Genomic DNA, 27,613 nt, shown 5'->3' with positions numbered 1-27,613 from the left:
AAGTTATGAAATAAAATAATAACTTATGAACCAAAACTAATTGCAACGCTTAATGATGGGAAAACCCAATTGAGGCAAAAACTATTGATAAGCGTTAAATGTAGCGCCTAGTTTGTTATGATGTTTTACAGAATGCTATTAATAGACTTACCAAACATTTTAAGGTTTGTCATTATCAACTTGGTGAACTTACAAATGATCTTGTCACTTGTCATTGCTTCAATTCTTTTTCTATAAAAACTTATGATTTATAAAACTCTGCAATGTTCTTCAGATATTTCATGGTATATACTGGTTTAAAAGGAAAGCTTTAGGGTTATGCGTACTTGCCTGCATGCTTTTTAATAATATCATTTTTTTATACTTAATATTTAATCTTTTCATTTAAAATTTTTATCAAGCAATACCTAACATCGTTTTAAAACCTGTTAGCAGCTAGTAACGAGTTACTTATTTTTCATCATTTACATTACGATGTTAATAAATCTAATAACTTAACTTTGCCTTATCACAGTTATCAAAGATTTAATTTAGACGACGTATAAGGGTGGAGCCAAAAGCGAACTTTGCTTTTTTATCAAGATATTACCGCGATTTTAAATACCGGTAATATCTTGATAAAAAAGCAAATTGTGTATGATTTTCAATATTATATCGTGAATTTATTATTTACATAACTGGGTATATATATATATATATATATATATATATATATATATATATATATATATATATATATATATATATATATATATGACTGAAAAATAGACTAAAAAAAAAAAAGCTTCTACAAAACCATTTCGGGGTTGTACTGCCCCCCCAATATAATTTTTGTTCCTTCGGGCCTGATATATATATATATATATATATATATATATATATATATATATATATATATATATATATATATATATATATATATATACATATACGAATTATAAAGTAATTTAGGGTGGAATGCAAGAAGCGAACTTAAGTCAAGTTCGACTTGAACTTAACATTGTAACCAATAGCGGCAGAGTATGGGTTTTCCTCTCAAAAAATAGTCTGCCGCTATTGGTCACAAAGTAAAGTTCAAGTCGAACTTGACTCAAGTTCGCTTCTTGCATTCCACCCTTAGATTTAAAATAAACAGTTAGCCGATATAACGATATGAAATTAACCAGTAAAAAAAAACTCAAACTTTGTGACAAAGTTTTTGAAAGCTTTACATTTTCATAACTTTGTTTTACGTTATGAGTTATAAAAACTTACGTTTTCATAACTGATAATCATTTCACCTTTTCAACAAACCCGATTAGGGATTTACCCAAGCTCACACATGCGCATTACCAATATTTTGTGCTCAAACGTTGTGGTTGCAGTTGCCGTTTTGATTTTGCAAAGGTCAATTGCTCTTTTGCGCGGCAAATTTCATTAAATTTGAAGCGCCATTTTCATTTTCAATTAACTTAAAAACTCTGAGAGTAAAAACTTGCGATCTTTTTTGTTTTGTTTATTCATTAAATTTAGCGTTGTTTTTTTACGAACGATCCCAGTCATTATAAAAACTAAAACCCACTTAATAAATAATATTAAATAAAAGGTTATCGTATTATTTGTTAACACATTAATTGATAGGTTAACACTTATTGTTTTTTTTAGCACAATGTTTAAAAAGGAAGTAAAAGCTACAGAAAGTTATTTTTCATAATATTTTTTCAGAACCAAAATTCAGGCTTAAAATTTCACAGGTCTCAGTTTTTAATATTAAAAAAATATTATTTCTTGATGGCGAATTTTATATCCTAATTAAGTTTAGAAGTCTAAATCTTAATCGCGAAAAGTAATTACAAATGCGCAAAGTGTGTTTCGTACAGAAATCGAGTCTCGTTTTTGATTTTTTAAGATCGTAAACTTACTATTTGATTGTAATCAATAATAATCAAGTATTACTTGTAAGTATTCTAAGTTGATAATATAAAGTAATAGAAATAGTAATAAAATAAAAATAATACAAAGTAATAGATACAGTAAAATGGTATAAAAAAAAATTAGGAATTAGAGCTTTATATATATATATATATATATATATATATATATATATATATATATATATATATATATATATATATATATATATATATATATATATATATATATATATATATATATATATATATGTATATATATACATATATATATATATATATATATATATATATATATATATGTATATATATAAATATACATATATAAATATATGTATATATATATATATATATATATATATGTATATATATAAATATACATATATAAATATATGTATATATATATAAATATATACATATATTTATATATGTATATAATTATATATATATATATATATATGTATATATATATATATATATATATATATATATATATATATATATATATATATATATATATATATATATATATATATATATATATATATATATATATACAGCTCTAATATTTTGACAAAATCACGTTTAGGTTTTTTTTTTTTATTGTTCGATTCTCTTTACGTGTATATCTTTATTTGTTTATTTACCTATATTTTAAATTTCACGGAAAACAGGTTGTTTTGTCTCACACGAAGAATGGAGATGGAATGGACGCACGCATGAATTCATTATCGTACCATGGAAATTCTAATTTATTAATTATTTACTTTAAGGATGCGTGTGCATATTTTTAAAAATAAGTTTTTGCTTCAAGTCACATTGTAGGCTCGCGGTAGTTTTAGTTATGCCAAGCAAATCAATTTTCTATTGAGTATCGATAAATTTATTTAATATGTTAGAGAACCAAAAGCGAACTAAAAGTATGAGCGGGGAAGACTTTCAGAAGCACTGGGTGAGACCAGATCTTCCATCTAAATGCACATGGCATCTTGGAGCTGATATCAAAAGTTCTCCTCATTATCATATGCCATTTAATCTGTAAGCATAATAGTTTATTTTATTTTTATCACTTGCAAAGTTGAGTTGTCTGATTAGTTTGAATCCAGCCATATTTCAATTTAAAAAGCCCAAAATTTTATTTATTATTGAGTTATTCTAGCCTGTTAACTGCAACTTTAATATTAAAGGAGAATCAAAAAAAGTACTGTGTTAGGGTAAAATTTTCTGAATACAGAGTAAGGTTACTTTTTGAATCTAAAAATGATTTGTCGTTTAGATATATAATCTAATCTCTTGTCTAAAGATCAAGGTCTGATTACCTTAACCTTTTTAATAAAAAAGAAATTTGAGGATATTTTTAGAACTTGTGTTCCTACTAAACCCAAGAAATTCTGCCTCAAAAATGCCTTTAGCAGGAGTAATTTTTTACAAATATCCTTATTGATAGATTTTATCTCAAATAACAATAAAAACAAGAACATACTCTCTGGAAGTAAAAATATATTATGATAAATCTGTATGGTTCACTCTCATATAACATTCCTAAAACAAGGATCATTTACATTATAAACAAAATTAAAAAAGGCAACAAAAAGTAAAAAAAAAAAAAAAGACAGCAACAAAATAAAGTAGGAAAAAATAAAGAAAACACAAGAAAATAATCAAAAATTATGAAAAATAAAATAAAAAATAGGATTAAAAGAAAATTAAAAAAAAAGTGTAACTCATATGAAGGAAATTTTTTATATTAATTTCATGTTTTATGATTTTATATAGAGTAAATTATTATATTTTATAAATATATGTTAAAAGTTCTTAAAAATTATGTGATACATACAAGAAGATAACAAATGATGATATTTTGCATAAAGGAAATATAATTATATTTTTAAATAATACAAATGTATAAGTATAAAATTATATAAGTCTATATATGAAAATTATATAAGTTAATATATGAAAAATTATACTAGAAGATAACAAATAATAGTATTGTGGATAAAGGAAGTGTATATCTAATCTCTCTCTCTCTCTCTCTCTCTCTCTCTCTCTCTCTCTCTCTCTCTCTCTCTCTATATCTCTATCTATATATATATATATAAATATATATATATATATATATATATATATATATATAAAAATATATATATATATATATATATATATATATATATATATATATATATATATATATATATATATATATATATATATATATATATATATATATATATATATATATATATATATATATATATATATATATATATATATATATATATATATATTAACAGCTTTGCTTCCAACAGCATGGAATAGTAAATGGTTGTACGAGCCTCTTTATTGATGACACCATGGAAGATTCCTCTACACTCTTTCATAAATTCATTTTGAGAACTCCAACCCAAATAAATAGCACTAGTTTTTGTACATTTGTTGGCAGCAGATATTTTCTTTTAAGTGTAAATGAAAAGGTTGTTATTTTTTCTGCCTTTTGTATGCAGTAAAGAAGCTATGGACAATTAATACCTTTTTTGATACTTATAGTCTTATTTTTACTTTGTTTGAATAATAAAAATAATATTAAATAATAAAATTTTAACTTTGTATACCAATCTAACCTGAAAAGAAAAGTTTAAGTATTGATATTAAATGCAAGGAATTTATATAGCTGTTTTTATGATATTTAGCAAATTTAAACTCTATTCCTGACTAGGTATATAACATTTAGTTGTAACAGCTTTGTAGATCTTTTGAGAACATTCAAAGTTATGTATGTTTCCTTATATGTCTGAAAAATTAAGTTTCAGCACACTAAAAGAATTAATTTTGTAAGAATAATCTTGTAATCAAGTGTTTTTATATTAGAAAAATACTTTTAAACTAAGTGATAATTTACTTTTATTTATTGTTTATATAAAGAAAATATTTAATTATTTTTTTAAATCACAAAGTTTATAAGTTTTAATAAAAATTATATAAAGTTTACCAAGAATATAAATATAGATTAATTTTTTATTATTTAAAAAGTATTTTTTGTGATTTTGTAAACGATCATTATAATATTTTTATAGTTACTCAGTGATTTTTTTATACTTAAGAAGAATTGTTTCAAATATTTTATACTTTGTAAACAAGGCCAAGCATTATATGTAATAATAAGTTATTACTTTATATGATAGAGTTTTGTTTAAATTTATACAAAAATTATAAAAGAGCAAAGTTTAGAAATTATTAATTCTAAATGTTATTTATTTTGTTTTAGTCAAGTTTTTTTTTTATTAGGAATCTTTTAAGTTTTTTTTTTGTAAATGTCAGTCAGGTTAAGCTTTTATTGTGCATTTTTTAAATTTTCTCAAAATATCTGAAAAGATGTGGCCAAGTTGTTGCAACTAAATCTTATATGTTTAGTCTGGAATATAGTGTGGTTGCACTTGCTTCCTGACCAAGCCTTAAGCTAATAGTCTTTTTTTTTTCTTTCTTCATATAATTAACCTGAAAGGCTACTAAAAAAAGGTTGTGCTGGAAATGAAAATCCTACGCAATTATTTTGGAGCAAGTACACCCTTTTAGGTTAACTCCTAAATACACTGTGCACAAAAGTATTTTAATTCTGTACCTTTAAATGATGCTCTTTTTAACATCGGTATTATCATATCATCCTTGCATTGATTCCAAAAATAGACAAATATTAGCAAGCAAAAATGGAAATATACTACCATTTTTGGTAGCTTTTTTACATGTTTTATAGAATTCTAGGCCCTTCAACATTTAACAAGTTAACTTGTTTAAAGAAAGCACAGGTAAAAATTTCTCTAATTTGTATAAAGGAGATTAAGTGCAGAAAATCTGCACTCAACATCAGCAACACTTAATGTTATTTCCAAATCAAACTACAGCTTTATTTACTTTATCTATTGTAATTTTACTAAAAAAAAGTGACTATTTTTCATTGTATTTGTTTCACTTTTGTGTATATATTACTTTGTGATTAATATTTTTTAGATTACCCATATTTGTTCAGGCGTCCTTACCAGTTTTAATGGCATGAGATTACTTCTGGCCAGGCCAGTTTGTTACCGTTCGCAAGTTTTGTATGTGTTGCTGAAAAAAGTTTCAAACACACAAAAAGCAAAACTAACAAAATAGGAAAGTAAAATAAACTTAAATAGAAAAAGAAAAAAAAAAAAAAATTTAAATAATTTGTGTACTGTTTTCATTTTTGTTATTTTAGAGTGGTTGTTATTTTCGGCAACAAAATTCATTAAGTCCAAGCAAGAAAAAAAAAAAAAAAATGGTTTTAGAACATTAGAATGATTTTCCTATATTTTTTATTTTTTAAAGAAAATAGCAAAAAAATAAATCGTTATATGTTTGTAAAATATATTTGTATAATTTTAATGTAATAAGTATATATTGTCTCTATAAGAAAATGTCTATGTAATGCGCACGTAAACTTTTATATATAACTTTTTGTATTATATAACTATATATATTTTAATATAAGTATACGCACGTTTAGCTCATTTGGATAAGGTGTTATCTTTATACACGGAATATCCATGGTTCGATTCCCACAACTGTTCACATTTTTTTATTTTCTTTTATATACTGCTGGTCATATGTTTGCTTTGTAACCATTTATTTTTTCTTATTTGTATATAAAAAGTCTTTTTTTGTATGTTTCTGAATGATACACATCTCATCACATTCAGATTTCTTATACAATTTAAGCCTTTCAGTGTATTTCCTTAGTAAGGCACACACATAGTTTTCAAGCTTCAATTAGGCCATATCATCTACAAATAGCAGTAATTGTTTCATATTATCTATCTTTTCCTGTACGTTTTAATATAAAATAAATATAATTATATAATACAAAAAATTATACATAAAAGTATATGCATTTATTACATAGATATTTTCATAAAGGGGCAATATTTACTTGTTATATTATACAAATATATTTTACAAATGCATTGCAATTTATATTTTTGCTTTCCTCTTTTAAAAAAAAAAAAGTTAAGAAAAGGAAATACATTCTTTTTAATGTAGACTTAAAACTGTTTTTTTTTTTTCTTCGCCTTATCTAATTTTGTTGCTGAAAATAACAAAAGTTCTAAAGAAACAAAAATAAAAACAGTTCACAAATTATTTGAATTATTAATTTCTTTTTATTTTTTGTATTAAAATTTCTTTTTATTTTCTATTTTGTTAGTTTTTATTTTTTTGTTTTTAAAAGTTTTTCTGCAATAATTATTATTCTTAAACTTGCAAACAACCGTGACCAAGTTGTCTAAAATAAAATACTCAACGTGTGAGTATTTTATTTTAGACAACTTGGTCTAAAAATTTTTTGCAGTTTTTTTGTCTTGTCATACAAGACAAAAAAACTGCAAAAAATTTTAAGTTATAAAAATTGTTTCCTGGGAAGGTGCTTGATTGTGGTTATTGCAATACTGGATTAAAAAAAAAAAAAAAATTGTATAATTAATGTTATTGCAAATATAGTTTAATAACAGACTTTCAGATCATGTACATGTTTTATGCCATAAATATAAATATGCCATAATGTAAATAAAAATAATGCCATAAATGTAGTAATAAAACTATTATAGTATAGTTAATTTATGCTTTTAAAATAGATGTTTTATTTATTTATTTATTTTTTCAAAATAGATGTATTTTATTTTTTTGTTATAAGTTATATATAATGCTATTTTTTGTTGCAGAGCATAAAAATGTTCTATAACAGCATTAAAATTTATAAATAAAAGTATGTAAGACTCTAAAGCCATAATGAAAACTACTAATCTAGGTGAATTAAAACTCTGATACGCTAGCCTAAATTTAGTTGTAGTACCCTTGGTTACTAGTCTTTTTAGTGGTGGAATTAAATACTAATGATACCACATCTTAATTCCCAATCTAAATTCCCAATCCTATAACCGTATCTAGAAAATCTATGAAATAAAATTGCTTCTATTCCTTTGTAATATTATGGGTAATTAAATAAGCAGCATTAACCTGTCTCTGTCAATCAAGTGTGAAACCATGTTTGCTTTGAAAATTATTAATCAGAAAATGTTTTTCTGTTTTTCAAAAAGAATTTTACTAGTAACACCTTATTAACTTGTTACCAAAAGTATCAAGAAAATGGAAAGATATTGAAAATGGAATAATATAAATTGAAAATGGAATAATGTTAATTGAAATTGGAATAATAAAAGTTGAAAATGAAATAATGAAAATTGAAAATAACAAATAATTTTGGCTATTACAATTTTTATAATATGAAATTTTTTATGTAAAAATAAACTGAAACTAAAATTAAATTCTCAAAAAATTTTGAAAAAAAAGTTCAAAAAAAAAAAGTTATTTTAAAATTTATTTTGAAAATGTGTACTTTAGTTTATAAGCTTCCATGCTAGTTAAGGAAGAAATAATAAAAAAAAAAAACTTTAAAAATTAATATTAATATGATTAAAAACTTTTTTTATATTAGTTTAATGGTATTTTATTTACTTTTTTTCATAAAACTTTAACTTACTTAAAGAATTGTATTTTAATTTTTAACTTTTATTAGGGAAGAAGAGAAGATATTACCAAACATTCTTCACAAAATTGGAAAATCTCCTCTTGTTCGCTTAAATAAAATACCAAACGAAAATGGCATTAAATGTGAAATGCGTGAGACATTTTTAATAAATAAATAACAACAAAAATTTTAGTAAACTATATATATATATATATATTTATATGTATATATATATATATATATATATTTACTAAGTTAACTCTATTAATATAGTTTTAAGATATAATATATTAATATTATATATAAATATAATATATTGATAAGTTATTCTAGTTATTTACACTATATTTATACTATATTTATATATTATATACATAGTAATATAGTTTATATATATTATAAACTGTATAAGTCGAACCATTTACTTACAACTGTAGCTGTAGTTAATAATAAGTATGTTAACAAATTAAATAAATAGTTATGTTTAAGAATCTTTAATAAAAATTTCTTGATTTCTCTTGTAGTTGCAAAATGTGAGTTTTTCAACGCAGGAGGATCTCTTAAGGATCGTATTGGATATAGAATGGTTCTTGATGCAGAACGAGAAGGAAAAATTAAGCCAGGTGATACTCTAATTGAACCAACATCTGGAAATACTGGTAAGGAATTTATATGTTTTTTAAATTAAAAATAAGTTTCTTATTTTTAATTTTTTTTTATTTAAAAATTTTTTATATAGTTTTTATTTGTTATTTCTTATTGTTTTTTTATCTAAGGCATTGGAATTGCATTGGCTGCAGCTGTGAAAGGTTATAAGTGTATAATAGTGATGCCAGAAAAAATGAGTTCAGAAAAGGTAAAGTACCACCAGTAGTCTTCAGCAAAAAAGAGTTTACATTGATATATTTCTTTGTAATATGTTATATCTAGTTTATCTGGGTTTTTTTATTTTTTTTTTAGGTTAATACTTTACGAGCTCTTGGAGCAGAAATTGTAAGAACTCCAACAGCGGCAAGCTTTGATTCTCCAGGTATTTAATACAAAAAGATTGAAATACTAAATATTAAAGTTTTATTTTCAACTTTTAATGTACATACATACATACATATATACATACATATATACAGGGTCAGTTTATTATATTTCTACCAATTTTAAGAAAGCTTCGTGGAACACTCTGATTTTCCTGATTTTTCCATATTATTATGTGCATAGCATTTTCAACAAGTGTCTCATTTTTTTAAAAACTGTTTTCTGGATTTTTCTTTTTGCTAAATACCAAATTTACAAGGTGAAAAGGGCAAAATAAAAACAGTTAAAAAACAAATATGTTTACTATATTGAAACTTATAAAAAGATTAATGACTAAATTATAAATTTATATATGAACTTATAAAAAGATTAATGTGCATAAATATTATGATTTAATACAAGACTAAATAAATGTGTTTAGTTTACAATATTTGATAATGCATTTAGTAAGAAAATAAAAAAATTTATTTATATGTATTTTAAAAAATCATTTCAAAAGGTGCAATTACCTAAAATTATTTTGAAGGTTTGATGTATCCAACCTAAAAATAAAAAAGATTTTTATAAAACAACTCAATATTTAAAATAAATTTTATATTTATTTATATATTTTAAAAGTCCAATTTTTTGCCATTTTGAGATGCTGGTAAATTTTTCTAACACTTTGTTTTGGCTATTAAACACAATTATCTGAAAATGCAAACATTATAAACTTGTCAAACTCACACCAAAAATGCCAGCATTTTTTAATAACCCTATTTTTCAATTATCAACTGTTGAATGTGTTATTTGAAGCTCCTTCCCCTCTTACTTGCCTAATGGCCTGTGTTAGGGGTGTAACCAATTATAAGTCATTTCATAGCAAAAAGAAACATATAGTTGGTTGCCCCCTCCCTAATCTGGTCTTTATAGTGGATAGGGGTGCGAATAAAGGGTTAATTCCTATTTAAAGGGTCAAGGTAACAACATCAGTTTTTGCTAATAGCATCTGTCCAACAACATCTGTAAATATAATGATGTATAAGTACATCTGTCCAACAACATCTGTAAATAAACTGAGGTATATTAACATCTGTCCAACCAACATCTAAAATTTCATTGATGTCTGAAAACATCTGTGTTAAAAATATATGATTACTACAGAGGTAGTTACATCTTTTTAATTATCTAAGTATAACAACATCTGTGCAACTACATCTGGAAATTTTACAGATGTATTTACATCTTTTCAATTATGTTAAGAATAACTACATCTGTACAACTACATCAATGAATTCTACAGATGTAGTTACATCTTTTCAATTATATTAAATATAACTAAAGGATTTTATGAAAAAATTAAATTATAATGCATTATATAACCAGATGTAGTTACATATAAGTTTTTTCAGATGTAATTACATCTGGAGGAAATTCTTCCAGATGTTATTTGACTTGAGAATAACTGGAGAATGATTACGAGGTGTAGTTACATCTTCCTAAAGATGTTAATAGGGGTCAATGAATTTCAGGATGATATTGGGCAGATGTTGTTGGAGTAAAAAAAAATACAGATGGTCGTGGACAAAAGTGTGCAGATGATCTTGGACTACTTTACAGCTGTTGTTGGACAGGTATAGTTTTACCTATTTAGAGACCTAAGTTAACTAAGTTAAGTTATTATCTAAGTTAATTTAGATATTTAGATGATCAGGGTTCAAAATAGTTGCCAGACATCAGCACTATGCCCTCAACCTTCTTTGAAACCCATCTGAGAGGGGCAACCATATAATTTTATCAACCTTTGTTAATGCTTTTTTAAGGCCATAAAATTGTATATTTGCTAAAAAATCTGGTATACACTATGTTTGTATACACCATCAAAATCAAAATCTTATTAAGTTGAAGGATCTGTCCGACTGTATGTTTTTTTGAAAATGAACTATGTATTTGTTATGTTAGAAAATGAAGCATGTATCTTGTTGGAACACACTCACAAGTGTTAGTCCTGAAACACTTCTCACGAGTGAAGTGTCTCGAAAAAAAAAAGAATTAAATGTCTTAGGGGGTTGAGCTAATAAAATAATTTATAAACAATGGTTGAAAACTGATATTTACTCCTAAGAAACGTTAAGATTGAAACCTCCTGAACGTTAAGTCCTGATGAGTTTCAAGAAGAGTTAACAAACAACTTATATGAACTGACAAGACATTACGTTAGCAAATCTATTTATTCCATTTCATCTATTTTTAGGGATAAGTTTCCTTTTAAAAATCTCTCATCATAAAGTAGAATCCTTTTAACTTGTACTCCGAAGGGTTATATATATATGTTGTCCGACTGATTGAATAAAAGCGAATGTCCGAATTAAGCAAAGCTCTTGTTATGTCAAACTTTTTGAAAATATCTGACTTATCAAGATTTCGAGCTTTATCAACACAAAATGAGACAGAAATGTTTAGGTATTGTGCATTTAAAAGCATACACATATAACATGCTTTATCCAAATCCTCATAGGGAGACTCGCATTCTCGTTTTTTTCGCAGGTTTTTTTTCTTTTGACCATCAAGACAATGTTTGCTTTGGAATTCCATATTCCTTTGATATATATATATACAGATAACTATTATTTTTCGAGTTCATTTAGTATTATGTATTTTTCTAAAATAGTTCTAGCTGTTAGCTTTCTTCTAGCAACCAGCAACATTTTTAATAGTTAAAATTTAATTGAAAATTAACCAAATTGAAGATATCAGTTAAAATGTTTAGTTTGTTAGATTATATTTGATACAAAGTTATTCAACTTTTGAACATTCTAAGTTTTGAATTAATATTTTTAAGTTGATAATATAATAGTTTTTAATAAATAGTTTAATTGAAGCCGAACCGAACCGAAGCTATCAGTGAAAATTTTTAGTTATGTTTAATTTTAGTTATATTTGACGCAAAGTTATTTTGTTTTCAAGTGTTCAAAGTTCGAAATTTTTATTAAAGTATTGGAAGTTTTGTTATTATATGCACTTATATGCAATTCAAAATAAAAGTCCTTGTTAAGTGAAGACTTTAGCCAAAGGGACTTTCTAAACAATACAAGTTAGTGAATGGTCTAACTTGACCAGGGTATGACTTAGGTGGATAATTTTATAGTAATTTGATAGAGAAAGTTCAAGTGGTATTATACCTGACAATCTGGTTCACAATACTGAGGCGGTCTTTAGTTATGTTTCAAAAATTATACCAATTTTGAAAGAAGATTAAGCGTAAGTTCAGAATATCCATTATTTTACTGATGGTGCAGGCAGCCAGTATAAAAAATAAATTAATATTTTAATCTACACTATTTAACAAATTCTGAATAAACAATTTTGAACAAATCATATTTGGTTCTTGAAATTATGTCTTTCAAGTTTGATAAAAAATTAATCATTTCTGATTTAAAAAACTTGAAAAATCATGAAAAAAACTAGGAATTGAAAGCAGATTGGCAGTTTTTGTCACAGCGCATAGAAAAAGTGCATGGAGTAGGTGGTTCTGGTTAAAGAGTTATTAATAAACTGTCAACTCAAAGGCTAATTTAAAATCAGACTTTGAAAACATTAGGTATATAGCATTTTATTGTTTTTGTTTATGCGTGTTAAACCTTTTTTTAAGTAAATATTTAAAATGGCTTATATTATTATTTGTTATATAAAAGTCAATCCTAATTTTTTTAAAGAAAAAAGTATAGAAAAGAATTCATTTAAAAATAATCTTACTAAATACATTTTTAAATTTTTTTCAGATTTATCTGGTTTAAATTTATTTTTCAGATTTTTCTATGTATCTGAAACCAAAACAGCTGGTAATACACACCAACAGGGCTCAATTTAATGGTCAGACAATTTGTCGGGGTAAAACCTCAGATTGTTGGAACAATTTACAAAGTAATCAGACATTTTGACCGAGGGGAATTAAATTCTGGCCTAAAGAACGAATGCTATTGCTGACCACGCAAATTATTTTTTTTGTTTATAACTTGACCACGATTGTTTATATGTTCTGATGATTTAAATATTTCAAAAATGTGCTGGAAAAAGTAATGTTAAGCTAAACTTAATTTAGTAAAAAAATTGAAAAAACTAAAGAATAAGCAAAACGAAAAAGAAAATAAATTAGATTTTTAAAAAACACTGAAAAAACTCGAAGTTAAAATTACTTTTTGTTACGTTTTTAATTGCATTTGAAAAAAATTACTTTAAAACTTTTAAAACTTTTATTTAAAGTTACGCAATACACTTTTACAAGTTACATCTTTAATAAATAAACAAGTTTAATTAAAATTATTGAAAAGTGAAATTAAATTATTGAAAAGAAAAAGATATAATATTTTTAAGTTGTATAAACATTTTTTAAAAAAGTTGAAAAAAAATTGTTTAAAAAAATAACGTAGTCTTTTTAAAATCGTAATTTTTTTTAATCATTTCAAAGCTTTAATTGCTAAGTCAAGTTAAAAAAAACAAAAACTTTTAAACAATTTTTTGTAAATTTTAGTTACTTAAAATTATGAAATAAGTTTCTTGGGAATAAAATCTTGGGAAGATTTAATTTAACTTATTTCATAATTTTAAGTAACTAAAAAAAAATTATTTTGAAAGATTTTAAATAGACATGGAAAAATAGTATCAAACGTTTAAATTTATAATAAAAAGTACATACCCACTAAAAATAAAAATTAAAATATAACATTTAATTTACACATAATACGTGTTTATTTTAAATGATCATTATAATTAATTTTTGATTTTATTTAAAACCTTTGCGTAAAATAAAAACTTTCAAAAAGATCAATCATTAAAAGTTATGTAACGATTTTTTTTGTTGCATTTAAATTGTTAAAACATCAAAGTAGCTGTTGTCAAATTGTAAAGAAAAAACATTTAAAAATGTGTTTCTGTTGTGTCAGCTGTTTTCAAAACGCTTGCAATACGTTCAATTATACAAAAACAGCAGATATCCGTTGGTATCCATTGACTGACATTATTGCCATGATACATGAGCCTGAGCTTAAAAAAATAAGAGGGTTTTACTTCTATCTTATTTAAAAAAAGATTGACCAAATGATCATAAATTAATTGTTTTTAATTATCAATTAATATCAATTCGAAAGTAAAAACCAAACCTAATAATAGCTGTCTGTAACATGTTTTGACGTTTTTCTTTAAGGAAAAAGTCCAAACATGTTATTTTATTTATTTATAATAGATTTCTTTAATACCCCTTATATATTATTGAAGTCTTTAATTGTTTGCATTATTTTGAAAGAAATCAATCATTTTTGACATTAAAGTATTTATTTTTTATTTTGAAAATATGTTAAAAGCATCACATTTAAACAGTAATGAAGGTCTCTAGAGAGCTATTGACCCTTTATTTTCACCCCTATACACTATAAAGACCAGATTATGGAGGTGGCAATTACCAATTTTTCTTTTTGTTAAGAAATAACTTTAATTGGTTGCGGCCCAGTAGGTAGGTTAGAGGGGCAGTGGTTTTCAATAATGCACTCAAGCATTAATAATTAAAAAATAGGGTTACTTAATAATGCTGGCATTTTTGGTGTGAACATGACAAGTTTATGTTTGCATTTTTAAATATTGAATCTAATAGTCTTATATGGTAATAATTTTTCTCTAATATGACTCATGTTAATAAAAATCATTTTTTTAAATAGACAACTATCCAGAATAGTTTAAAAAAAAATGAGACACTTGAAAAAAGTCATAAGGCTCTAAATATTCTAGTTTGACCATTTGTAAATCAAGGGGGGCCACTATGTTGTAATTGTAAGGCTATAGTTTCTAAACCGCTGTACTCGGAAGTCTGAAATTTCAAATTTAATTTATCTGCATAATGCACTTAATAATATGTAAAAATCAGGAAAATCAGAGATTGTGCCCCACAGGTTATTATTTGAAATATAATGAACTGACCCTACATACATGCATACATGCAAAACATAGATACATACATACATACATACATACATACATACATACATACATACATACATACATACATACATACATACATACATACATACATACATACATGCATACATACATACATACATACAGGGATGTGGAGTCCCAAAAAGACTCTGGTTTTATATCTATATTCCTAGTCTCTAATGTCCAGAAGCTCTAAACATGTTGGTTTACTCATGATATTGTATAAGAAAAACATGAGATTTAATGAATTGGAACTTATTGTTTTTAAGACTGGAGTCCCATAGTTCTTTCTGCTATTATACCTAAGGACTCCAAGTTCAAAAATTAATTGTTTGTCTAACGTAAAAGTCCTTATTTTTTTCCCATTAGTTCTCAACAAGCTTTTTTATATTTTTAGAGCTCCAAACAAAAACTAATTAATAACAAAAACTAAATAAAAGAAGTAAATTTTTTTGTGACTTCAAATCCGGTCTCCTTTTGGGATTCCGCATCCCTGCATACATGCATATATGCTTGCATGCATGCATACACATCTGATGGTTCAGGTTTTGTTAGATACATTCTACATATAAAGGACAATTCTTTCTTTTTTTATTTTCTATAAGTGAACTGTTGGAAAAATTGTATTTTGTTATGTTTTTAAATAGTTTAATAAACAGCTTTTCTTTATGAAAAGAAGTTTTATTTTCAACTTTTTCTCTCTTTAATTTATTTTTTCCAAAGTGTTCCAAATTTTCATCTGTTAAATTGAGTTAGTTGAACAACAGATTTTTTGTTTTGAGAGCAAGAGCTAAATGTAATAAAAATTAGATGACCTGGTAATATTGTGGTCATCTTGTTTTTCCTGAGAAGTATGCAACATTTTATCTTTCCAATAAAAGGCAAATTAATTTTTTTAATTTAGAATCTCATATTGGTGTTGCTCAACGCCTGAATAATGAGATAAAAGATTCTTATATTCTTGACCAGGTTTTTTATACTGTTATTTTATTTTAAATTTTTACATGCTATGGTAAATATTTCATGTATTTTTTCAAAAACTATTAAATTTAGTATCGTAACCCAGGCAATCCTCTGGCACATTATGACTTGACAGCTGAAGAAATTTTGTATCAATGTGATGGTGTGTATTTACATTTTTTTATCTGTGTAATTAGTAAATGTTTACAATACAAATACTGAACTGCCACAAAACTGAGGAAAATTGTTAACACACAGCCCCTAACTTTGCCATCACACCATAGCCACCATCTAATATGCAAACAGTCACCATTATTACCATCCAACTCACTAAAATACAGACAATATTGCCTAGCACTTTGCAAATAAGTATATTTTTTTAGCAGATAATATAAAGATTTTATGATGAGAAAATTTTTTTTTTGCGCAGAGGTCTAAGTTCAAATCTTAAATTTTTAAATTTGCTAATGGATGTCTTCAGATGACATTAAAAACAAGATGGGTAGGAAGTTGTTAATGAAATCAGGGGCACTCTATTTTTTTCAAACTAATTTTCAAGATTTTTCTTATAAAGTAACAATAATACCAATAATAGCACACAATAATTTAGAACAAGCTGTTGCATGACATGTGATGTGTATCTAATTTATAAATAAAAAAAAATTGTAATTAAATCACCAGTTGGAAGAAGGGGATAAACACTTTTTGAAATCATTACTTTTTTACATTTATTAGGAGCAGATCTTAATTGTGAGGTCGAAGAAAGGACTTAAATTATTTTCAAGGAAAGATTTATTCTTCAACTCTACATTTAAAGAAATGTTTTTTAATAATTCATTAGGATTTTAATAAAAACAATAATCAATAAAGAACAAGTTTATCAATAATATAAAATGCAACTCAAGTTAACACCATTATACAAATTTCAAAACTTGTATATAAAAATATGCTTGCACGCTACGTCATGCTAGGGCCCAATCCTTCTTCACATAGTTTCTAGAGATGTAAAAATGTAGAAAAGTGAATATGTCAAAAAGTGGTATTTCTTTCTTCCAATTATCTAATTACAGTATTAGCAAAAGTCTTTGAAAAACTGAAATTGAATTGTAAATAAAAAATAAAAATATAAAACATAGAAATAGTTATAATAGTTAAAAAAAGTTTTTGAAAGAAAAAAAATTATAAAATTTACATTTTAAATAATAAATATCTAAAATAATACAAATGTAAAATGTTTACATAAAAAAAGTTTTGATTGTGATTTTGAATTCAAATATGCAAATTAAGCCCAAAAATTATTTATACAAATATATATAAATATCCTAAAATTATAAAAACTTTGTTTTTTATTCATATTAAATTGTTATTAGAAAAATTGTTGCATTAATTTTTATTAATTATTGTTAATAATTAAGTTAATAATTAGTTAGTATTAATGTTGTTAGGTTACAAATTATAATTTGTAACCTAACAACAAACTAAAACAAGGCACTGTATAAATAAAAGTTTTTAAAAAACTACATCTGTAATTTTTTTTACATGTCCAAATAAAGCTAGGTTTGTTAAGTAAAAATAAATCAGCACATCAAAATTGATGAAATTTTTTTTTACATTTTAAAAAATTCTAATTTTTCTGTCTATCACTTAGTAGTATCACAATTAGTTTTAATTTAATTAAATCTCCAATTGTTTAATCCTCTACCATGTAATTCCCAACCATTCTAACTTGATTTACATTACAGTTTAAATACTTTTAAATCCAACATTGACGGAAACAAGTTAATATCACACCATTTACTACTGTATTATTACTATTAACACTACATCTACTATCATCATACAGTATCTAATGCTAAAAATAAAAATAAATAATGCAAGTTACTAAAATTCAAATAACTTAATTGTTTATTCAACTTACTTATGAACAAGCAACAGTAATTAATAATCAAGTATCTTAAGCTGTGTAAAAAAAAAAGAGAACTCTCTCCTGAGACTTGCCAATTGCACTCATTTTACTGAATTAGTTCACAGTATCTGCAAGTTGTTTTGCAGATGACAATTAATGAATTATCATATTTAAGATCTGCGAATATCTATATGAGAGGTGATCTCAATAAACTAAAAATGTGGACAAAAAGTCAGACCATGAAATTTAAAACAAAGTATATTGATTTTAATCTGCAAAATAAAAGTATGTGAGTGGATTTGCAATTGTTGCTTTTTACTTATTCTAAATCACTATGCAATAAAAATAAGTTAATTTAAGATTAAGAAAAGACTTTGAAAATTTTTTATCTATTTTATTTAGTGATAAAAGTTTTGAGATTATATTAACTTTATTTATATTTAGGAAAAATTGATATGATAGTAATTTCTGCTGGAACAGGTGGTACTCTAACTGGATTATCAAGAAAATTAAAAGAAAAATGTCCAGACATAAAAGTACACATAATTTGCTTTAATTTTAGATTTTTTTAAATAATGTATAGTATAATGTAGGGTTAGTTACCAATTAATCTCAGTCTCCATTACTGTTACAATGTACTGGCAAAGTGTTTCTCAACTGCAAAAGTCGTTATTTGTTATATATTATTTATTTTAGTCTTTTTTTGACTTGCTCATTTTTTTATTAAGCTATTTATTAATCTGTAAAAGTTCTTAATAAAATGTTAAAATATTTTTAAATGTTTTTTTAACAAGTCAAATACTAAAAGATATAAAAAGTCAAATCAACAGAACAAATAACCTGTAACTCACAATATTATTAGTATAATATATATATATAATTAGTACAGTAGTAATGTAGTGGTAGAACGCTCACTACATTGGCAAAAAGTTACATGTTTGATCCCCACCACCCCTCTGGTAATATCGGGCTCAACTTGTTTCATGGCAGACGTCTTGTTTGTCAGTTTTTCTGATTCAATTGAGAGAGTTGTAACCACAATTAAAAGTAGCCTCTTTGACTATAATGGTATTCATGGCCTTTGGGGAGGTGAGTTAACTAAAAAAAAAAAATTAATAAAACAATAGTATCATAATTGTTGTGATTTTAGTTTGATTAATTTGATTTAATATTTGTTATGTTTATAATTAATTATTGTTTGTTATTATTTTGACCATACTTTGAAATAAGACACCAATACCAAACATTTATAATTCAATCAAGACTATCTTTATAACAGGCCTTTCAATTGTGCAATTAAACGGAAAGACTAGAGTCTGATTTTTTGGCAGAAATTTGAAAGTGAATTGCCTGAGATATTAAAAAGTTCATATCTTGAATGCACTCTGCCTTCAAAATGTTGTTTTACTTCATGCTTGTCTAACTATGATAAAAACAATAAAAATACGTATGTGTTTATTGTTTACGGAAAGACAAAGATGAATGTTTGTGATGGATAACTACAAGTGCAAGAGATAATATCCCTGATTCAAAATATACTGTGGTACGCTCTAAACATTGGCCTCAAAATGTTAATTTGATAATGTTTAATGGTAAGAAATTACAAAATGTACCTCCAACAATATTTTATTACATTAATCTTAGTCGAATTCCAACAGTACTACGTAAAACTAGTCGAACAAGTTTATCACTAAGAAATATTCAAGAGGATTAAATTAACAGTTTTAATGATGCTTTTAACTTAAAATTCAGTGACATTATAATGAAGGTTGAAACTGAACATCTACCAGTTTTTAGTTATAACTGTAATGATGATATTGTCTTACAATCAAAAGATTTTATTCAAGGAACTAGAATGCCACGGTGAGGAACAATCCAATCATCTAACCTTTTAGTTTTTATAATAAAATATTGTATGCTCTATGATAATATATTCTAATTTTTATGATAATATATTTTAATTTTTATAATAATATATTCTAGTTTATGACATAAAAAACGTCATAAAGTAAAATATATAATATCATAAAAATTTTTGCTTTTCATGTCATGAAGTATCACATAAAATGTCTTTATTTCAAAGAATTACAAAGAATTACAAAATTATTACAAAGAATTGTAGAGTGGTCTTTTCTAAAACAGAAATAAAAACATGGTTAAATCTACTTAAATTTATTACTTAAAAGACAGTTATTTTGATAAATGAAAAGAGATAAAAAAAGGTGGTAACTTGACAATTTTGTAACTGAAACAGTTTTGACTATATCCAACTGTTCATGTAGTTGTTGTTGACTTGTTGTTTCTGTTTCCTTTGTAATTTTTTAAAATCTGATCCTAAAAAATTAAAGTTTAAAAAGGGAGAATTATATTAATAAAGATGTATGTTGCAAATAATTTTTTTTTTAGAAGTTGTATTGAATAGTTTAGTTGGAGTTATTACAAAGTATCTGATTGTGGTCTTTACTAAAACAGAAATAAAAATATCGTCAAATATACTTAAATGTATTAATTATAAAACATTATTTTCATTTTTATCAAACAAAGACAAAAACTTGAAAAGAAATAAAAACTCTAAGACAAATAGAGCACTTGAAAAGAAGGTCAAGAAGTAAAAGTAATATGAATATTTAATAACTAAAAACTAAAAAAATTAAAATTTATTAGTTATAGTGTTATAATCAATCACATCAATGTTATATGTTCGCCCTGATCTTGTTGTTGGGACATTGATTACTACAATTAAACTCGACAATGGTACCCAACAGATATCATCTCTCTGTGGCCAAATGAAGCTTTGAGAAGGCCCGTGAGGGTGCATAAACTTCATTTGAATATCATTTGTTGTAATATCTATCTCTGTAACCATGCCTACCCACCAAAAGGAATCGTACTTGCATGCAACAAAATCATTTAGATTTGGTACAATTACAGCATCAGACATTGCTGCTTTTGACAGTATAAATCTGTCTACACCTTGATGCTTGCTTGTTCGTTTAAAACTAATTTCAAAATTTGAAATGGGTATGTAATGGTGGTAACTTCTGGTCCCTGGAACAGTTTTGCCTGTTTCAAATCGCTCCTTTAGTTGCTGTCGCCTTGCTGATACTGTTTCTTTGGTAATTTTATAAAATATGATTGTGTTTATATTGGCGATGCAAAACTCAAGCATATCATCAACTGTCAATATTTGGTTCTCCAATGGTCTTTGTAAACTTGCTCTTGCTGTTGTCCTTTTAATGGTACCACCTATGCCGTCACAAGGGGATTTTCCATGGCTGGTTGCAAAAAATACCCATTCAGCTGTAATCTCGAAATCTTCCTTATGGTGGCATAGATTTATAAAGTTTTTATAATTTTTATAATGAGCAGAACATCCAGCTGAAAAATGATAAATTTTATTAATATCCACTAAATATTCTTTAATGTACTCTACAATTTTCTTTTGAAATTCATACACAAAGCATGTATCATGGTCATTGTCATCACTTAAAAAACAGAACGACTTATGCTGAATATTTGGTTTAAAAATTTCCTTAAAATATATAACAACTGGATGTAATGTACATTGTTGTTTATTCCAATGGTAACTTTGTATTTCATCCTGTATTACAAATTGATAGTTCTCAGCAAAATCTGCCAGTATAATACATTCATTTTTACCTAAACTATTTTTAAGCTCTTTCAAATAGCGAGTTTGGCATTTAGCAATATATGAATGTGAAGTTAGTTGATTAATGTGAGAAACAACTAGTTCTTTATATTCAAATAAGCTAGCTGTCTGAGTAACTAATTGTGATCTATCAGTACTTTCCTTTGATTAAATTGAATTTCTTCTTCTTCGTCAATTTCACTTAATTCCTCATCTAAAAATTCCTTTAAGTTATCAAAACCTGGACATTTGGCACATCTATGAATCATGCATTCATTATTGCTTGTGTCACATACTAATTTTGACATTAAATCTTTGTATGTAACATTCCATTGGATAGCATTTACAAGCAGTATTGAGTTTTGATGGTGAATACAAACACATACACAGTGTGTACCGCTTGGTCCCACACTAATACACCATTTTGGATGCAAACTACAAAACTTTGAAAATCCGATTTTAAAATTAGGGTATTTACTTTTAAAATCAATATAAAGTTCATGAAGGTTGCACATCAATAATCTTTTTTGTTGTGGAGGACCACCTTTAACTTTAACACAATCTTTTTTACCAGGCATAATTCTAGAATATTCATCTTGTTGAAAAAAATCTTGAACCAAAGCTGTAAGAAAGTCAGGTATATTATGGCCTATTTTTTTATCAGGTATAGCAAGAATCCCATTTTCACTTTTAAGTTTCCTAGCACGTCGTATAAGATGTTCAGAAACTTCAAAGTATTCTGAAGCATATTTTCTAGACCAAGATTCAGGTGTAAGAGTTAATATTTGAATTTTTCTTTTTAATGGCTCAATTTTAAGTTTTTCTTTCATTAAAGTTGTCAATTGATCAAGATCATTTGCTTTTTTTTATTATCTGTATCATGACAGGAAAAAGTTGAAGCTACACTAAAGTTATATATATTTAATCCATAAGCCATTGCTACTCCTTCTTCCATTTTTGTGTAGGCTTTGGCTAATTTTCGTTTTGCTGTTACAACTTGTTGATGCTTTGCGACACCATGAACTTTAATTGGTGAGACTCCAATTAATATTAAAGAGTTGTCTAACTGTTGTTTATCATCGTTGACAAATGCTACATCACCATCAATTTCACACTCCATTGCATTATCAGAAACTTCATCACAATTTCAAAGAAATTTAATACATGAGCGGCAAAATTTCCACCTGGTATACAGTCTAGATTTTCAGATTTAAGATTACGAGCCAATTCAAGAGATATTGTTGTTTGACCTAAAATAAAATCATTAATTTTTAATAAACATTCTCTGCTTCTAAATGTAAATATTAGACCTAAAACCAGAATATTGGGCCTAAAACCTGCTCATGATGATAACAAATAGTTTTTATCTCTTTGTATAATGTAGTCTCAAGCAAGCCAGACCTCCAAATATAAGTATCTTGAAAATCTTTTTCTAGATCACAAAAATCTTTAAAACCTTTTTTTCATACAAAATATATTATGTGGCAGTCATCATCTAAAGCTTTTCCGAATCCACAAGATTCCATTTTATCAATATTCTATTATTTATTATCCCTAAAAAAAAATTATAATTTATTCATTTCATGCATGTGGTCAAGGTTGTTCAGGATTAAAAAAGTTTACGTCATTAATGAACATTCATATTTATAAACATTCCTAAATTTAAATTCCTAAAAAATTATAAAACTACTAAGGAAACAGAAACAACAAGTCAAAAATAACTACATGAACAGTTGGATATAACCAAAACTGTTTCAGTTACAAAACTGTCAAGTTACCACCTTTTTTATCTCTTTTGATTTATCAAAATAACTGTCTTTTAAGTAATAAATTTAAATAGATTTGACCATGTTTTTATTTCTGTTTTAGAAAAGACCACTCTACAATTTTTTGTATTAACTATAACTTAACTATTCAGGATAACTTCTAAAAAAAAAAAAAAAAAAAAATCGAGCTACATTGGCATTTTTGTGATTGGACTCGCCCCAGTGCAATTATGATAAACGTTTAAATTTGAGGTGTTGTGTTCTTTTTTAAATATTTTAAGTTATTTCATTGGATTCCTTGGCCCAAAATATGTATAGGTACAAATTTTCAGCTTTCCAACTCACATCTAAAACCATTTTACAAAATGGCGGATTTTTGATGGTTCATGTCAAAGTTAAAATAGCTATATCTTTGGAATGGGTTGGAATTCGATGATAAAATTTTGGGGATGTTCATAACTTATTAAAATCTTTGAGTGGTGCAAAAATCAGCAAATTCTGAGACTTAGGGTTGCATGCCCTGGATGTTTTCACGTGGAATTGCCCATTTTCTATTTTATCTGAGGCAGTTCGCTCTTTAAACAATATTGAAGTAACTAAAAAAAAGAAGTTTTAGAAAAAAAATTATTTGAGATGAGAAGTTCCACTGTTGGAGAGCTTTTGTCTTCACCAGATATTATTGATCGAGTCTGAGTATATGGCTGTATCTTGAGCATTATACAAGTGTTTAAGAAATGATTTTCAACTACCTAGTGTACGATAGGGTGGTTCAAAAAACAACTTTTTTAAAAATAGTCTGCTGCACTTAACTAAATGTGTTCTATATAATACAAAACACTAGATTTAAAATTTTTTTGAATAAAAATATTTTTAGGGGTGCCTCAAGACCCTTAAAAATTTGACAGGTCCCTAATATTTTGAAAAAAAGAGTTTTTATAAATAATGTCAACCTGGTACTCAAAAGAAGGGAAATTATATAAAAACTTCAAAAATAGTTAACAATTTATATAAAAAACATGTTAAAAAAAATTATTTTTAAAAAATTTGAAAATATTGACGTTTTTTATTTTCATCTTAAAAACAATAGTTTTTAAGCGATTATATCTGAAAAAAATATTTTTATGTAAATTGATTATCATTTTTGAAGTTTTTGTATAATTTCGCTTCTTTTACATTACATTTCTTTCTTATTACATTATCTCCTCTAAATGAGTAAGCCATATCTCCAATGTCTGGTAAAAAGCAAAATGTGAAACTAGTAATGCTTGTTTTTTGTGAAGAAACCCTGACAGCTTTGAAAACGAACCCAGTTATAAATCAGTAGCAAGTTAAAGATACAGTTGCTTTTCTGCAAATTTTTATTGATGCATGGAAAATTATAAATGTACGAAGAATGTCTGATGATGTAAGATTGCAAGATCCTTTGCCAGCTATCATTTGAAGTGCTAAAGGTTATTGGCTACAACATTTATTAAAGATAACAGAAATGTGCAAAAATATTGGTGCAAAAAATGGTAAAAATAGAATATAAACTTTAAGTTTGATAATAGCAGATGCAATATCTCACACATTAACATGTGATATCTAACACATTAACATGTGATATCTCACACATTAACATGTGATATCTCACACATTAACATGTGATATCTCACACATTAACATGTAATATCTCACACATTAACATGTGATATCTCACACATTAACATGTGATATCTCACACATTAAGAGGTTAAATAGCTTTTTACTTAAAACTAGTCAAGATCATCAGTTCATTATGCTTGGTGATTTTTTAACTGATCCTTTAGAGCTGGTTTTTACAAAACATTAAATTGTTTCGATTTGTACTGTATTTTTAATGAGAAAAAAATATTGTTTCATTTTGTACTGTTTTTTGCGAAATTGTATAAAAATTGTTTCCTTTCATACCAGTTTTATCAAAATAATATTTTTTATCATTTTGTCTTGTACCGTTTTTGAAACGCAGATGCTTAGTAAGAAGTGCTGCTACATATTTATATATATATATATATATATATATATATATATATATATATATATATATATATATATATATATATATATATATATATATATATATATATGTATTTATATATATATATATGTATATATATAAATATATAAATATATATATATATATATAAATATATATATGTTATATATATATGTATATATATGTTATATATATATATGTATTTATATATATATATAAATATATATATATATATATGTATTTATATATATATACATATATATATATATATATATATATATATATATATATATATATATATATATATATGTATATATATATATATGTATATATATAAATATATATATATATAAATATATATATATATACATATATATATATATATATATATATATATATATATATATATATATATATATATATTTTCAAAATATACAACTAGTACAACTTATTAACATACTAGTAAATATCAATAACTAATATGCAAGAATTTTTGGTTGTTTATTTATTAAAAATATCTTACGCATTTCACATTTAATGCCGTTTTCATTTGGTATGTATATATTGTGTATATATATATAATATAAATCTGTAGCTCTAAAAACTTTAATTCGTCTAGTTTTTTTTCTCACACCTCAACCCTTTATAACTCTCTCCCATCTTCATGTTTTCATGACTCATACAACCTTCAACTATTTAAGTCTTCTGTCAACCATTTCCTTGCTCTATAACTCAATTCTTTTTTTCTTGTAACTCCTAACTTAATAGTGGTTGCTTGCAGCCTTGTCATAAAAAAAAAAATAATTTTGATTTATTCTTATATTTATTCTTATAATTTGTAGGTGATTGGTGTAGATCCTTATGGATCAATTTTGGCTGAACCTGGTGATCTCAATGTGACTGATACAACATTTTATGAGGTTTGGATTTTTTTTATTAGGGTTGATCGTGTTTTTAGTAATTTTTTAGATATGTGAACATTGTTTTAATAGCAAATAATGATATACACTTAAGAAGTGGCCAAAACAGGCAAGTTTTTTAAGAAAATTTTTTTTTTAGAATTTAAGGTAAAGCATATGCATAAAATTATAATATAATAAAAATATATACATAAAACATATAATAGTTATATACAATTCTTTTATAATAATTATATACATTTCTTTTTGTTATTTTATTTAATTTAAATTTTCTATGATTTTATCTTTACAAGGTTGAAGGTATTGGTTATGATTTTATACCAACTGTGTTAGATAGAAGTCTTGTTGATAAATGGATTAAAACAAATGATAAAGATTCTCTAAAAATGGCCAGAGCTCTTATTAGAAAAGAGGGTTTACTTTGTGGTATGTTGGACAAGTTTTTTAATTCTTTTATGTCAGAGCCATTAATTTCATGTCGCAATTTTCACTTTTTTATTACTGTTTATATTACTTTTATCTTTTCCTTCCTCTCTTCTTTTTCCTTCACCTCTCTGCATTTTTGTTTTTGTTTTTGATGCACTAAAATATTGGATTAAATTTAAAATAAAATTAAAACTATTGTATCAAATTTATAAAAGTTTAAAATTTATAAAATAAATTTATAAAAGTCTATTTTTAAAAGAGTAGAGTTTTAAATATTATAAAATATTTAAAGATTTAATATAAAAATAATTTTTGATGTTTTTTTTTTGTAAAAATTTTAATTTTATTTATTATTTTCTTTTTTAATCTATTTATTTAACCATAAAGTATGAAATATTTACAATAATATATTATAAACTCACATAAGGTTAGGTGTCACTCATATAGTTAAAAACTAGTCAATGGAGTGACACCTAAAAAAAACAAAGTACATATATATATATATATATATACAAAAAACATAAA

At 25.1% G+C, this 27,613-nt stretch overlaps 1 protein-coding gene across 3 annotated transcripts in view; it reads left to right on the top strand.

Moving 5' to 3' along the window:
* Nucleotides 1-1,689: 1,689 nt before the first annotated feature.
* The window catches only part of LOC100209141 (cystathionine beta-synthase-like protein), a 37,586-nt gene continuing 11,662 nt past the window's right edge, over nucleotides 1,690-27,613 (top strand). The window contains exons 1-12 of one of the 3 annotated variants that reach the window (XM_065787514.1): nucleotides 1,690-1,937; nucleotides 2,585-2,643; nucleotides 2,810-2,948; nucleotides 8,497-8,600; nucleotides 8,973-9,107; nucleotides 9,225-9,304; nucleotides 9,409-9,478; nucleotides 16,352-16,416; nucleotides 16,501-16,570; nucleotides 18,758-18,849; nucleotides 26,585-26,662; nucleotides 26,956-27,088. In XM_065787514.1, the coding sequence (XP_065643586.1) occupies nucleotides 2,833-2,948; nucleotides 8,497-8,600; nucleotides 8,973-9,107; nucleotides 9,225-9,304; nucleotides 9,409-9,478; nucleotides 16,352-16,416; nucleotides 16,501-16,570; nucleotides 18,758-18,849; nucleotides 26,585-26,662; nucleotides 26,956-27,088 (943 nt within the window). In that variant the 5' untranslated portion in view covers nucleotides 1,690-1,937; nucleotides 2,585-2,643; nucleotides 2,810-2,832. Of the gene's footprint in view, nucleotides 1,938-2,584; nucleotides 2,644-2,695; nucleotides 2,949-8,496; nucleotides 8,601-8,972; nucleotides 9,108-9,224; nucleotides 9,305-9,408; nucleotides 9,479-16,351; nucleotides 16,417-16,500; nucleotides 16,571-18,757; nucleotides 18,850-26,584; nucleotides 26,663-26,955; nucleotides 27,089-27,613 lie in introns of those variants that run through there. The other 2 variants (XM_065787515.1, XM_065787513.1) reach the window with 2 other exon arrangements.

The sequence above is a fragment of the Hydra vulgaris genome, chromosome 01, assembly GCF_038396675.1.
Source record: "Hydra vulgaris chromosome 01, alternate assembly HydraT2T_AEP".
Classification (NCBI taxonomy): domain Eukaryota; kingdom Metazoa; phylum Cnidaria; class Hydrozoa; order Anthoathecata; family Hydridae; genus Hydra; species Hydra vulgaris.
This window is presented reverse-complemented; position numbering and strand designations above follow the sequence as displayed.